The sequence below is a fragment of the Serinus canaria genome, chromosome W, assembly GCF_022539315.1.
Source record: "Serinus canaria isolate serCan28SL12 chromosome W, serCan2020, whole genome shotgun sequence".
Taxonomy (NCBI): Eukaryota; Metazoa; Chordata; class Aves; order Passeriformes; family Fringillidae; genus Serinus; species Serinus canaria.
In genome coordinates, this window is record NC_066342.1 from 5,542,136 (window position 1) to 5,556,625 (window position 14,490).

Sequence of the window (14,490 nt, forward strand, 5' to 3'; positions counted from 1 at the left end):
GCTGGGCAGGCCCCATCCCAGGCCGGGCCCACCAGCCCTGCCACTGGGCTGGGCCTGCTTTCCCTGGGCCGCCTGCCGGTTCTCCCTTCCTTCCCCCATCTACTCCCAGGCAGGGAGAGGGGGTGCCACAGGCCAGATAGAACCAACCTTACTAACATGTCGGAACAGGGATTTTACCCTATGAAGTTACCCACAGCCATCAAACATGAAAAAAAAAGACCACCCCTGCCTGCAATCCCGGCATACTACTACAAAGTTCTAGCCTAACTAATTAAATCCAAGCCACCTCCCCCAACTACCATCTAAAGTAACCAACTCAACCAAAAATCAGCTAATCATTTAAAAGGCCCAGGCTGCAGTCCCTCTAGGAGTGTACCTGCTCTGTCATGGGCTTATTCATGGCCACACATTTTGAGGTCCTCCAGTGTGACCTCATGCACAGCCACTGATGCTTCAAGATCTACCTGCTATGGCACAGACATAACCACAGGCACATATGCTTTGAGATTTACCAGCTCTGGTATAGATTTATCAATGGCCACAGACACTTCAGGGTGTCCTGTTCCTGCGTGGACTCATCCACAGTCCCTTCAACTTGAATTCACACTGGAGTTCTAGCCTGTCCAGTACAGCAGCACAGAAACAGCAGTGATGCCCAGGCCATCTGCCTGCACATGCACATGGCTATTGCTGTTATCAAAATGTTCCCAGGCACAGCAGAGTAAGAAGATGAGCAGATGAGCAGCACACCGAGCAGCACACCGAGCAGCAAAAAGCAGCCATGAGCAATAGACTGATATACAGTTAGACAAGCAAGCCCCATGGCGAGTACAGGAGCCTGCCCTTTGAAAGCTAAAGAACACTGATGCCTTGAGAAGGCTGACCTAGAACAGAGGCTAGACAGAGTTAAAGAATAAAGTAGGTATTTATTAAAAGGCCTCAATGGGCCTTGGGTAGTACAAGAGCCCAGCCAGGGATACACCCAAGATGGACCCAAAATGGTCACAAAATGGACAACCAGTCACAAAGTCTCACACTTTTATAAGTTCTGGTCCATTTGCATATTGGAATTAATTGTCCAATTGTAGCTTTAGGTTATGAAGTTCCATCCTCCTTGTCTTTCTCTCTTCAATTCACCGTTGTTTATACTTTTTGGGCCTGGAGCTTGTAACGGTTGTCCTTGGTCAAGCTGGAAAAGGATTGTTTTGTCTACCTACCCTGTGAAGGGACCTTGCTAACACTTAATATGAAGCTCAGAGCTACACATTAAAGCAGCACAGAATCTGAAAAATATGAAAGCTAAAACTTAAGGCATCAGCACTAACAGATATAAATTCCATCTATCACATCCCAATCAAATCCATCATTATCCTGAACCCTTTGAGCCCCTCGTTGGGCACCAAAAAGGGCTGTTGCGGTTTAACCCCAGCCAGTATCCAAGCACCATGCAACCATTTGCTCACTGACTCACTGAGTGGGATGGGGGGAGAATCAGAAGAGTAAAAGTGGGAAAACTTGTGGGTTGAGATAAATAGACAGTTTAATCATAGAATCATACAATAGCTTGGGTTGGAAGGGACCTTAAAAATCTAATTCCAACCCCTCTGCCATGGGCAGGGAACCTTCCACTAGATCAGGTCGCTCAGACCCCATCCAACCCAGCCTTAAACACCTCTAGGGATGGGGCATCCACAATTTTTCTGGACAACCTGTACCAGTGCCTCACTATCGGTGCTATGATGCCTAACAGGCGGGAAGAATGACGCGCAGAACTCCATGCTATCAGAAGGCTAATTAATTACTTTATTATACTATATTATACTATAACTATATTACACTATATTACACTAACATGAACTATCACTAACTAACTGGAAAATATGTGACTCTCTGCTTGAGTGTCCTGACACACACACGTGGATCTAATTGGTTAATGAATCTAAAACACTATCACTAGAATTTAATTAAGCAATCACTTTGGGTAAACAATCTCCAGAACACATTCTACATGGGTACAAACACAGGAGCAGTAAATGAGATAAGAATTGTTTTGATCATTCTTTTCTCTACTTCTCTCACAGCCTTTCTCAGGAGAATCCTGAGAAAGCTAAATCTCTCTCTGTTCAGAGGGCAAATGAATACCACACCTCACCACTCTCACAGTAAGGATTTTCTTCTTAGCATCTATTCTAAACCTAATCTCTGTCAGTTTGAAGCTATTCCCCCTTGTCCTATCACCACATGCCCTTGGAAAAAGTTTTTCTCCATCTTTTTTGTAGGCTCCCTTCAGGTACTGGAAGGCTGCAATTAGGTCACCCTGAAGTCTTCTCTTTTCCAGGCTGAACAATCCTAATTCTCTCAGCGTTTCCTCATAGTAGAGGTGCTCCATCCCTCTAATCATCTTGGTGGCCTCATCTGGACTTGCTCTAAGAGCTCTGCCTTCTTCCTGTGCTGAGGACCCCAGGGCTAGATGCAACACTTCAGATGGGGTCTCATCAGAGTAGAGGGGTAGAATTCCCTCCCTCACCCTGCTGGCCACAGTGCTTTGGATGCAGCCCATGACATGATTGGCTTTCTGGGCTGTGAGCACACATTGCTGGCTGATGTCCAGCCTCTCATCCACTAGCACCCCCAAGTCCTTCTCAGCAGGGCTGCTCTCAATCCGTTCATTCCTCAGACGGGATTAATACCAGGAGTTGCCCCAACCCAGGTGCAGCACTTGGCACTTGGTCTTATTAAACCTCATGAGATTCCCATGGGCCCACTCCTCAACCTTGTTCAGGTCCCTCTGGATGGCATCCCAACCTCCAGGTGTGTCAACTGCACCACTCAGCTTGGTGTCATCTGCAAATTTCCCGAGGGTGCACTCAATCCCCTTTGTCTATGGCAATTGATGAAGATATTAAATAGCACTGGTCCCAATACAGACCCCTGAGGGACACCACTTGTCACTGATTCTCGGGGTCAGAGTGACCTCGAGAAATGTTAGAAAGTCTCTTTTCCCAGTCCGGCACTCAAAGAAGGAGTCTGAGCTCTTCATTTCTTGGTCTCAAGGTTGTTTATTGTTTCTTATCTATAAAATATTTTCTCCTGCCCAGCCGAGGTCCTCTCAGCAAGACAGTCCAAGGCACTCTGCCTGCCCCCGGGGCGGTGTTATGTCTTTATACTAAAAACTACATGTACAATATTTACAATTACTTTCCAATACCCATCACCTATGTTAGACAGTGAGCTTATACTCTAAACCAATCTAAAAGTGCCAACATCACAGCAGAAGATGGAGGCCAAGAAGAAGAAGAAGGAGAAAGGCTGGACATGCCCAGATTCTTCCATCTTGCCCCCTGAACCCCCATTCTAAAAACCCCAAAAATCTATTTTTCACCCTGTGATAAATTCACTATCATTCTACTTAAACTGTCATGGCTTGTAATTCTTCATATAAAGGTTGGTAATTGTTTTTTCCAAGGGCTAAATCAAAGGCACAGGGGTCTTGGGCTCTGTGCCAAGGCATCTGAGCCCCCTGGGCAGGGTCTCGAGCTCTCCAGGGCAGCTAGAGGAATTTCCTGGGTTCCCACAACTGATCTCCATCTGGACTCTGAGCCATTGACCACTGCCTTCTGGATGTGACTGTCAAACCATATTCTTATCCTTTTAACAGTCCACCTATCCAATCCATATGTCTCCAATTTAGAGAAAAGGATGTTGTGGGGGACCATGTCAAAGGCTTTACAGAAATCCAGATAAATTACATCTGTAGCCCTTCCCTTGTCCACTGATGGAGTGTCTCCATCATAGAAGGCCACTAGATTGGTCAGGCAGGACTTGCCCTTGGTGAAGTTGTGCTGGCTTTCTCAGATCGCCTCCTGTCCTCCATGTGCCTCTGCAGAGCTTCCCGGAGGATCTGCTCCATGATCTTCCCAGGCACAGAGGTGAGTTTGACAGGTTGCTAGTTCCCAGGGTCTTCCTTTCTGCTCTTTTTAAAGATGCGGACAATGTTTCCCTTTTTCCAGTCACCTGGGACTTTACCTGACTGCCATGACTTTTTGAATATCGTGGAGAGTGTCCTGGAAACTCCATCAGCCAATGACTAGAGGATGCATCTTATCTAATCCCATAGATTTATGTACATTCAGGTCCCTTAGGTAGCCATGAACCTGATCTTCTCTTAGGGAGGGACTTTGCTCCCCCTGTCCCCATCCTGCTGTCCATCCTTTCAAGAGCTGTGGGGAGAGAGGTCACCATCAAAGACCTGAGGCAATGAAGTTAAGCACCTCAGCCTTCTCCTCATCCTTTGTTACGAGTTTTCTAGTACTGTTTATCATTACACCTTCTTTGACCTTCCTTTTCTGATTAATGCCTGTAGCAGTCCCCCACAATGTCACCTGTCCCTGCCCTCCCTTTAATCCCGACTGATAAGCTCCTAGTCAGCTCCTCATCCCTCCCCAGGGGAAACTCCATTCACTCCAGCTGCTCATTTACATAGTCTGTTTAATGTACCAGTAGAAGCCCTTCCTGCTATTCTTTGTGTCCCTTGCCATGTTTGGTTCCAACTTTGCCTTGGCTTTCCTCACCCCATCCCTACACAACCAAACTTTATACTCTTTCCAGGTTACCTGTCTTTGTTTCCACTGCCTGTGCATTTGCTTCTTCCCTTTGGTTTTACTCAGCCATGCCAGTGTCTTGCCTTCATTGTCTGATTTCTTGCTCCTGGGGATTGCTGGTTCTTGTGCCCTATGGTAAACCAAAAGCCATGCAAGCAAAGTAAATCAAGGAATTCATTCCCTACTTCCCATCAGCTTTATATCCTAAACATGATGTCATATGGTATGGAATATCCCTTTGATCAGTTGGGGTCAGATGTCCCACCTGTGTTCCCTCCCAGTTTAACTGTATCCCAGCCAAAACCAGTGCAGTGATACAGCTGGGCCTTGCGAAATTAAAGCTGAAAGCAAAAGTTCTGTCATAAACACATCTGAGAAAAATTGCATTGCCTGATCATTACAAGTTCTCAAATCATAATCATGACAACTTACTTAAACTACATGAGAAAATATGTACCTTATAAAACTGAGTCAGAGCTCTTTTTTTTTTCTCAAGAGAAATCAGAAGTGATATTGGCCAGAGATTGCTATTGCCAACACAACTGGTGACTAGTCAAAAGTCTTATGAATCCTGTGGTTTAGATGTTGTATTACTGAATGACACATTTATCCAGAGTTGGTATAACTCTTAATATGAAAGTGGGGTGCCAGATAAGACTGTGGCTTAGTTGTGGGTGTGGCTATTTTACTATATGCAGATAGAACTAAGTTGATCCTAGGAACAATATATATTAATATAGATGAAGTGGTACAACCTCCCTAATGTGAATTCCTCACTACTGGTATGACTTCATATCAGGGTGTAAGTCTCTGTCAGAAGTTTCCCTCATCTGCCTCATGATCATCATGAAAGGGACAGAGATCGGGACCACCGAAGAAAAAGGACCCTTGTCTGAAATTCTGGTCTTGTTGGTGATGGTCACTTGCCAAGACCCTGAGGCCTGAGCACAGCCTCTGGCATTGCTAAGCTATTGTTCACGGGTGTCCTTGCTGTATGCTACACTGGGCCCAGTGAAAGGAAAAAAGGGGCACTCTGCCCTTTTTTGCAACAATGACCCTGGAATTTCCCCACCTCTCGGCTTGGCTGGACTTCTCCTGAGGAAGTTTTTGGTGGTCCCCACAGAAGACCCCTCACCTGTTCTACAACCACCATGACAGACTGAGATGGGAGAAGCTTCTCCATCAAGGACTGAGACATGAAACCCCTATGGAAAAGCTCCCCCTCCTCCCAAGGACTGAGACTGAAACCTCTAACCTGATGAGAGGTGTGTGGGGGAGGCAAGCTGACCAAACCGAGATGTTTGCCTGCAGGTTGTGACCACTAGACCAAGAAGACAATTGCTCTCGCTTACTGCTGAGAACATGGACTACCTGTTACATCTATTCTTTATTGTATCTGGTTTCCCCCCCCCTCGCAATTTTTAATAGAGTTATCATAATAAAAACCTCTGGGTTAGCTAGAGATTTCAAGATCTCCCCAACATAACAGGCGGATCCTCGGCTGGACTGGACCAAAGGACTTTGTCTCTATGTTTGGTAGCTATATCCCCCCCCCCCTCTCTTCTCTCTCTTTCTCTATCTTTTTCTCTCCCTTAATCCCTCTACCGCATTTGCTGTGGTCATTCAATGAAAGGTACATTTGTTTATAAGTATTACTGCAAATCCCCTTGCCGTGTTGGTTTTTTGCACTCTGAGATCAATTAACGAATCATTATGAAACCCGTTTAAGGACAGATCGTGACACAGGGTAAAATACTTAACCTTTGTAAATTACTTCTATGGTGCTGTTCCTTGGAAAACATTGAAGAGTGTAATATTATGCAAGTGGCAGATAATGTATCACCTATTAAGGACTAATTCTCAGTTTTATTTAATGAAACTCTTTTCACTGTGTCCTTCAGGACCTTAGCTCTAGCAGAGCTCAACATATTCTTTAGCATTTCTATATTATTTTACTACTCTATAGTAAATGAATGCTGATTATTAAATTCCTATTTAAATTATTCATTGCTGTCTGCCACAGGGAAATACAGGCAGGAATGATCAGAATTTGTAATGCTGAGCTGTGTGTAGTGTGTGTGTTTTCCAAAACCTTGGTAACTTGTATTGTATCTTACTAGTGTTAGAATAGATCATTCAGTGTTTGAATTCCTTGGCATACTGTACTGGCAACTTAATGTGTAAACTTCCTATTTCTGCCTCTCATTTTCAGTTTAAGGTGGCACTGGAGGGGTTCATATGTCTATTTGTTTTAATTTAGTTTGGTTCTAATCAACAAAACATAAAGGGAGGAAAAATATCTAGTTTTTCAGGCCCTTGGATGTAGTGTAGAAAATTGTGCATTTTGCATCATCTATCAGTTGATGACAGTTTGTCACACTGTTCCACTGAATTTGATGAATTTTCTTCAGGACGTAAAATGCTGCACAGTGTGATGTTGAACAGTGTGCACATGATGTGTGTGTGTGTAAACTAAAAAAACTGTGTGACATGCCATTTTGTTCACATTCTTTTTTCTTTTTTTGACATAGGAAAAGAAATCTAAGATATATATTGAGGGGGAAAAAAAGATGGATTCACAAGATTGTGTCCCAACAAATTCAAAGCAAGATATGAGCCATCACATAAAGGGTAATGCTGGTAAACATTATCTTTGTGGCTATTGTGCAGCCTTCACCAATATAGTAGTCACCTTTCCCATCCAGAAGGTCCTCTTTCGACAACAGTTGTATGGCTTGAAAACAAAGGATGCAGTACATCAGCTGCAGAAAGATGGAATTCGAAATCTCTATCGTGGAATCCTTCCTCCATTAATGCAAAAAACAACTACCCTGGCTCTAATGTTTGGCTTGTATGAAGATTTCTCCTCCTTGCTCCATAGTCACACAAGTGCACCTGAACTTCTAACTTGCAGCATGGCAGCAGTGCTTGCAGGGACCACAGAAGCCCTTCTTACACCTTTTGAACGAGTCCAGACTTTGCTTCAAGACTACAAACATCATGACAAATTTACAAACACTTACCAGGCTTTCAAGGTACTAAAAGTCTATGGGATTAGAGAATATTATCGGGGTTTGGTGCCTATTCTGCTCCGGAATGGAAGCAGTAATATTCTCTTCTTTGGCCTACGAGGACCTATCAAACACTGTCTGCCTGAAGCAACTTCTTATAGCACTCACTTGGTCAATGACTTTATCTGTGGAGGGCTGTTGGGTGCCTTACTGGGATCCTTATTTTTCCCAATGAATGTTGTAAAAACTCGCATGCAATCTCAAATTGGTGGCGAATTTCAGTCTTTTTCAAAAGTTTTTGTGACAATATGGCTAGAACGTGATAAAAAATTGATGCATCTTTTCAGAGGAGTCCATCTGAATTACCATCGTTCTGTCCTGTCCTGGGGCATAATCAATGCAACATATGAATTCTTGCTAAAGCTATTATGAGAAATGTTACCTTCTTCTGAAACACCTCTATTCACTTGGGTATTTGTACATTTTAGGTCACTTTGTCTCTGGAAATAGGTTAATTTATGGAATTTTTTGTGAATAATATGGAGTACCATGAAACTTGGAGAGAATTCAAAGCAGCCATTACATTTCAGTAGGGAGATGGATGATATTGTTAGTGGCTGCTTAGTGTGGAAGGTAATTAGTCTTATGAACAACCTTGAGTATTTATGGGGTAAATAGCATATATCTAAATCTTTATGCAACTGGATATACTTCTGAACAAGTTAAAGTATTTATATATTGGTGGACAAATTTATCCATAGTGGAATAACTAGACAAATGCAAAGTAAAAAATATCTGTATATTGGTCTAGTAGCTTATTTTATAATCTCCAATATTTCCCAATACTCACAGTAATCAAATTTTATGCTGCACATTGTATAATTCGAAAATTAAGAAGGAGCCAATGAAAGTGAATTCTTTTGTTTGAAACACTACAGAGGGTTAAAAACTGAGCTTCCAAATGTCTTGGGGCTCTAAATTATCTTTGGAGTTTAAACAGAAGCTGCCAATTTTGATTAGGATGACTTTCTTTCTGAACCTCAGGTTTTAAACTGAGCCTACATAAACTATTTTGTCAACCATTTTACCACTCAGCTTTAACATGAGCATCATCTCATTCATCAATAGCTACTGAATATTAAACTTCAGTGTAAAATGACCAAGTGCAAAATGGGATTGTGCCTATGTATGAGTATGCCTTGAAATGGAAAAGTGGAAGTAGCAAGACAACAATTTTATCTCAAGTTTTAAAAGTGTTCCTTTTTGAAAAACCTATTTGCAAATTTAGTATACTCAAGTTTTCTGCTTTTGTATTGCTTTGTTTCTGTTGCAAACAAAAAACTGATCTCACTCAAATGTTCAAACAGTAATACATCTTCCTTTGATTAGCAAGCTACTTGATTTACAGCTTTTTTTTTCTTTTGCAAACTGTTTTTGTTTAATTTGTGCTGTGATAGAATTTTATACCAGCACTGACAAAGTGAGATTTCTGGGTATAAGCACTTAAGGCCTTAAAGGGAAAGCAAGCATAACTACCAAACAGGTGACTGTCTTAATTCTTTCTTAGTTCTTTTTTCTTTATTTGGGGGTGTGTTATTCATGAAAAGTTTATGAAGCATTCTTTGTTTTGGATTTGGGGGCAGGAAAACTTTCAGAAACTATTTTTAATTGATTTTTTCCTATGTTTTAGGCCCTGTATAACTATCAGTGGTAATACAGTAAAACAATAAAAGGAGTTGCATGGCTAATAACTTACACTTCAAGCATTTGTAATTTGGTTAATAGATAACAATATGCAGTAAAGACAGGGGTGTGGTCAGTAGCTATGCATGAAGGTTACTTGCATGTTTCATTCACCAACAAAAAGAAAGGTGTAAAAGGGTATTAGCAAACATAAACATGACCCAAATTGAATCCTAGAGTGAGGAAGAAAACAACCAAAGAAGCCATCAACATGAACATCATATTCCTCCTGGCCATTGAGAGCAGTAAAAGAGCAAGCATAACACCAGGGAAAGGAATAGAAACTAAGAAGGGTGGGGGTGGAGGTGTGTGGGGGTGGAGGTGTGTGGGGGTGTGTGTGTTGCAATTTGAAATACATGATTCTTTCTTTTCATGTAACAATTAGATCCAGACTAATAATGATTAGACTCTCAAGTTTTCAATTACACTAACAATAATTTTTTTGTTTTACTTATGCATATCAACGCCTTAAAAAAACTAGAAATGAAACAATGCGCTTTTGAGATAATATTAGTATAGGAGGTAATATAAAGGTTGGTCTTTATTGGAGGCCTCCAGGGGCAGATATGGAAAATGTCCACAAAATGCCCACCCCCACACAGGGTGAATACAGTTTTATAACTTTAGCAAATTAGAGTAATTGACAAAAATCATCAAGTTGAGACATAAGTGGTTAAGTAATTTGCCTCCAGTTCAAGTCCCTCCTAAATCCTCCCCACTCAGATGAGAAATAAACTTTGTTTATGAAAATATGTCTCAAAGAGCTGGTCTCCACCTTGGTTCCCTGTAGCAGGCACAGGGCCTGCAATGCCTCCATGGTATTCAGCAGCCTAAGATAGGAAATGCCTAGTCATGATGACTGGACCTAAGAAGCCCCTCTTCTGCCTTCGGACCCTTGCTTATCTCTCTGTAAGACTATAGGTCACTTTCCCCTCGACTCCTACTATTGGACAATTTCTAAAACTCCTGTACCCTATATAAAGAGCTACTTTTGCCCAGCTTGGTAGAAGAGCTGTCCCTAAGAACCTTCGCAGAAGACTCCAATAAAGACCTCTCTGTGGAACCTCATACAGCGCTTCTCCTCTCTCTCTCTGCGTCTGCCAAAGGCACTTAGCAAGCTAAAGAGCTGAAATCATAAATGAGCTGATAATCACTAAAGAGCTTGAGCTGATAATCACTAAAGAGCTGATCTCACTTAAGAGCTAAGCTTGCTAAGGTAGCCTGCCACTGGGAGCTGCCAGGCAGGCTGCGCAGAACAGGACTGCTCTATCCAGACCTGCGACAGTCAGCCGGGGATATCCTGAAACCCGGCCAAAGCGTGCATTAGTTCCCAGGAAGAGCCAAGATAGGATTGGGGCCTATGTGATTTGTCTTTCTGCCTGTCAGGGTTGGAAAAAGTACTGGGGCTAGCTAGTAACTATATAACTACAAAACAATAGAGCTAGAATATATGTGTAAAGAATATAGAGAATATATAAGTAAAAATCATTCTGGCAGCATTCCCCCCTTTAGTCTTTTCTAATCTCTACTCTTTACATTGAACCACAGCATCGCATCACACAGCCAGCTATTATGCAAAGACTAACTAGAGATACAAGTAGCATGAACTGTTCCTTTTATCCAGGCCCAGTTCAGTAACCATGAAGTGAGTGTATGGAAGGTATATTCAAAGTTCAGTGAGCCTTTTGAAAGTTACCTGATGTAAAATTTGAGTTTGCTTCCAAACTTCAACCTAATCCTTATTAATTCTTTGACTCTGATCTGCATAAGAACAACTAGTGTTAATGATTGTGCAGCTAGTAGGAAATTAGGAACCATTCTATTTTGTAAAAATATACCAGATAAATCATGGATTTCTTCTTGTAAGGCTGAAATTGCATCTGAAATTTGCTTTTCAATATGTTCAGTAATCCTCAATATGATCTATTACAGCGGTTCTCTGGGGGTCCCAGGAGGAGGGAATTGACAAGACAGTTGACTCCATGCATCAGAAGGCTTGATTTATTATTATATGATATATAAGATATAAAAACTATACTAAAAGAATAAAGCTAGAGATTTCACTACCAAGGCTATCCTAAGAATAGCCAAGAATGTGTAAACTGAAGTCTTCTCAGCCCGAGACGGGCCGAACAGGTGAATTGTGATAGGCTCTTAATTGCAAACAGTCTGACGGGGCCAATCACAGATTTCTCCCCGTTGCATTCCACAGCAGCAGATAAGAATTGTTTACAGTCCGTTCCTGAGGCTTCTCAGTTCTCAGGAGAGGAAAATTCCTAAGTAAAGGATTTTTCATAAACTATGTTGGTGACAATGATCAAATATTATTATGTCTGGAATTACAGCCCAAGGGCACAGGACCAATCTTTATCTAGGGACAAAACTTACCAGGCCTCTTGTTCACATATCCAATACCACCTTGACATGCCATTCTTATAAAGAGCTTTTGGATACATTTTGGACTAAAGCCACATGCAAATTTTGGGGCCAAACCTGAATCATGGCTACCAACTGTGCAGATAACAGGCACAAAAAGAACAATTTAAATCACATTATCCTGAATTGTCTTGGTTTCTCTTTTCCAGTTATTTCAGGAGCAGAGGTCTTCTTAACTCTGGAGCAGTGAATTCAGGGTTCTCTGCCAGCAACTTCAGTTTTGGTAAGGGTAGTCAGGACATGGAATGGCCCTCTCCACTGTTCTTGGTTTGGTTTGATGCCTATATAACTAAGGTCAAAGTTACAAGGTGCTTATATAGGTTGAGTTATAAGATATCTATATAACCTGATACCTATATAACCTGAATTATAGCTTTTTATACCTTTATATACCTGATAAAAATAACTTTTTATATGATCTAATGGCTAATATATGGTTAACTAGTTGCTTAATGCTGAATAGACAAAAAAAACCCCTCGCCAGGTGGATAGCTTTAGAGATCGATAAGTATAGTACCAATGAAAAATTGGCAAGTGCAAAGCCAATTAGCCATAAAATAAAGAATTTAGACCGGTTAGGACCAGACAGACCAGGGAACACCATAACTGTGCATGCTCTTGAAGCGATACGCGGAATAAATAGACTCCACAACCTGATGTAGTTATGAAGTGGGTATGTATTGTCAGTGACCGGCACAAGCGAGATAGCTCTCATGAAAACTTGTGCCCCGAGCCCTGGTCTGAGCACCATCTTTTATTCACAAAGGGGTTCCATATACATAACATTGCACAACCTTTCCATGCATATTCAACCCCTGGCCCCGCCTGTCCTTGCCTCGCATGGTAATTAGATCCACGCCCTTCTGAGCATGCATTGTTCACGGTGGTGGTCTCATGGGGGTCTTTGGTGGTCTCTGAGGCTGAAGGCTGTGGTCTTCCTCATGGTTTAACTTTTGAACTTTTCTTCTTTGCGCGTGCGCTTTGGTCCCTTGGTGCTTATCTGAGTATGTCTGTCGATCTTGATGAGCTTGGAGACAGAGGAGCCCCTTCATCTGGTTTTCTTGCATCCTTTGGTCTTCTCCCAGTATTGTTCTTTATCGCAGGAAGCTTCAGAAATTTGCATTTTCCTATGCCCTTTGTACCATGGCAGAGGTTTCTTAAGTAAAAGGTTTAAATTCAGCACATAATTCTACAAGCTAAAATTTAAATGCTTAATTCATATTGCTAACTTAAGTGAACCCCCCAAAACCTCCATTTCACTCTGAAGACAGAGCTGAAAAGTTCAAATGCGAAGAAGATCTTGGAAGCCTTCATCAAAGACCCCCGATGACTCCCAAATTGGGAAGGTGCAAATGCAGTGCAAAAGAACTCTCCAATAACCATGAGATCATACTACGTAAATTAGTTCCAGTGTGTATATCATGATGTTATAGTGACACAGTAACACTAAGCAATACTTGCTGTATAAATATACCACAGCACCTGACAAAGGTGGGTGAGTTAGGTGGAACTATCCCCCTGTGAAAAACAAGTTTCACTCTTTAGAAATTTTTTATAAAAGTTTAATAAGCTACAAAAGGGATAAAATTCAGTGCTGGGGTGCTTGGCTATCTGCCAAAAGCACACTGTCAGCTTAAAACAATGTCCTCTATATATTGTTACATTACAGAGTGTACATGCATATTCATAAGAGTTTATACCTATTCTATCATTTTTGTGAGCTTAGGTGTTCCATTAATTTTTGCTTGGTTTTAACCTTTGACTTGTCTGCATGCTATCTTTCAGATTAAATCACTATATTTTATTTCTTCTCATGGTTTCATCCTGTTGTTTTTACACTCCCTGATAACAGGGAGTCATTAAATTGGGTTCTGGTTTTTGTCACCATTATATTATCACTCAGATAGTCTACAAATGCGAGGAACTACCTAATTATCTTACACCAGTCTCTGAGTTAGTTACATAAAAGCATTTTAACATCACATAGTTTCTATTTTAATATTATGCTACAATCTAAGATATATTTATCATATTACTATTTACTATTTATATAAGCTATATGGTGCATACATAAACTCACAGATTATACTATACTAAAAAGCAGTTACAAGGAAATATAAATTGTACCATATCAACATTCGTGTGATTAATAATAATATGCAAAAGCTAATACATAAATGCAAAAGCCACTACTATATTGTCATTTATAACACCCCTCACCACCAGCGCTGCTATAAACAAATACCTGCTTTATAGACGTCATCTATGAGGATATATTTCCAGCCTATCTTTTGGGCATTAGGTTTTTTCAGTGAATTTTCTCCCACCTGCTTATCTGGAAGAAGATCAATGCATTTCTAGAGAGTCAAATGGGGGCAATTAGGAAACAAAATATGTAGCTGGATGTCACACCATTCCATTGAAGGTGTTAACGGAAGAAAAAAAGGTGAGGGGGCTATCCCAGAGGTTTGGCTGGGTTTTTGGGGAGTCCAGTTTCCAGGTTCAGGGGAGGAAAATGTTGTTTGCCATTTTCCCTGCTGCCTGACTGCTCGGAGCTCAGGACCAGCGCATGTGGTGCCGAAACATCAGGACTGGCTCTCGACAGACCCTCTGCCCGCGAGGCGTTGCCGTGGCCACTTAAGTGGGTTGTACTCCAAGATCCCGCTCTGCTGCGGTTCTCCTGTGCTGCAAGTCAGCTT

The 14,490-nt window shown here is 41.6% G+C and overlaps 1 protein-coding gene across 3 annotated transcripts in view; it reads left to right on the plus strand.

Moving 5' to 3' along the window:
• The window catches only part of LOC103827276 (mitochondrial nicotinamide adenine dinucleotide transporter SLC25A51-like), a 63,195-nt gene extending 53,828 nt beyond the window's left edge, over positions 1-9,367 (plus strand). For all 3 annotated transcript variants that reach the window (XM_050986444.1, XM_050986442.1, XM_050986443.1), the window contains one exon: positions 7,133-9,367. In XM_050986444.1, the coding sequence (XP_050842401.1) occupies positions 7,172-8,044 (873 nt within the window). In that variant the 5' untranslated portion in view covers positions 7,133-7,171 and the 3' untranslated portion in view covers positions 8,045-9,367. The remainder of the gene's footprint in view (positions 1-7,132) is intronic.
• The last annotated feature ends 5,123 nt before the right edge of the window (positions 9,368-14,490 follow it).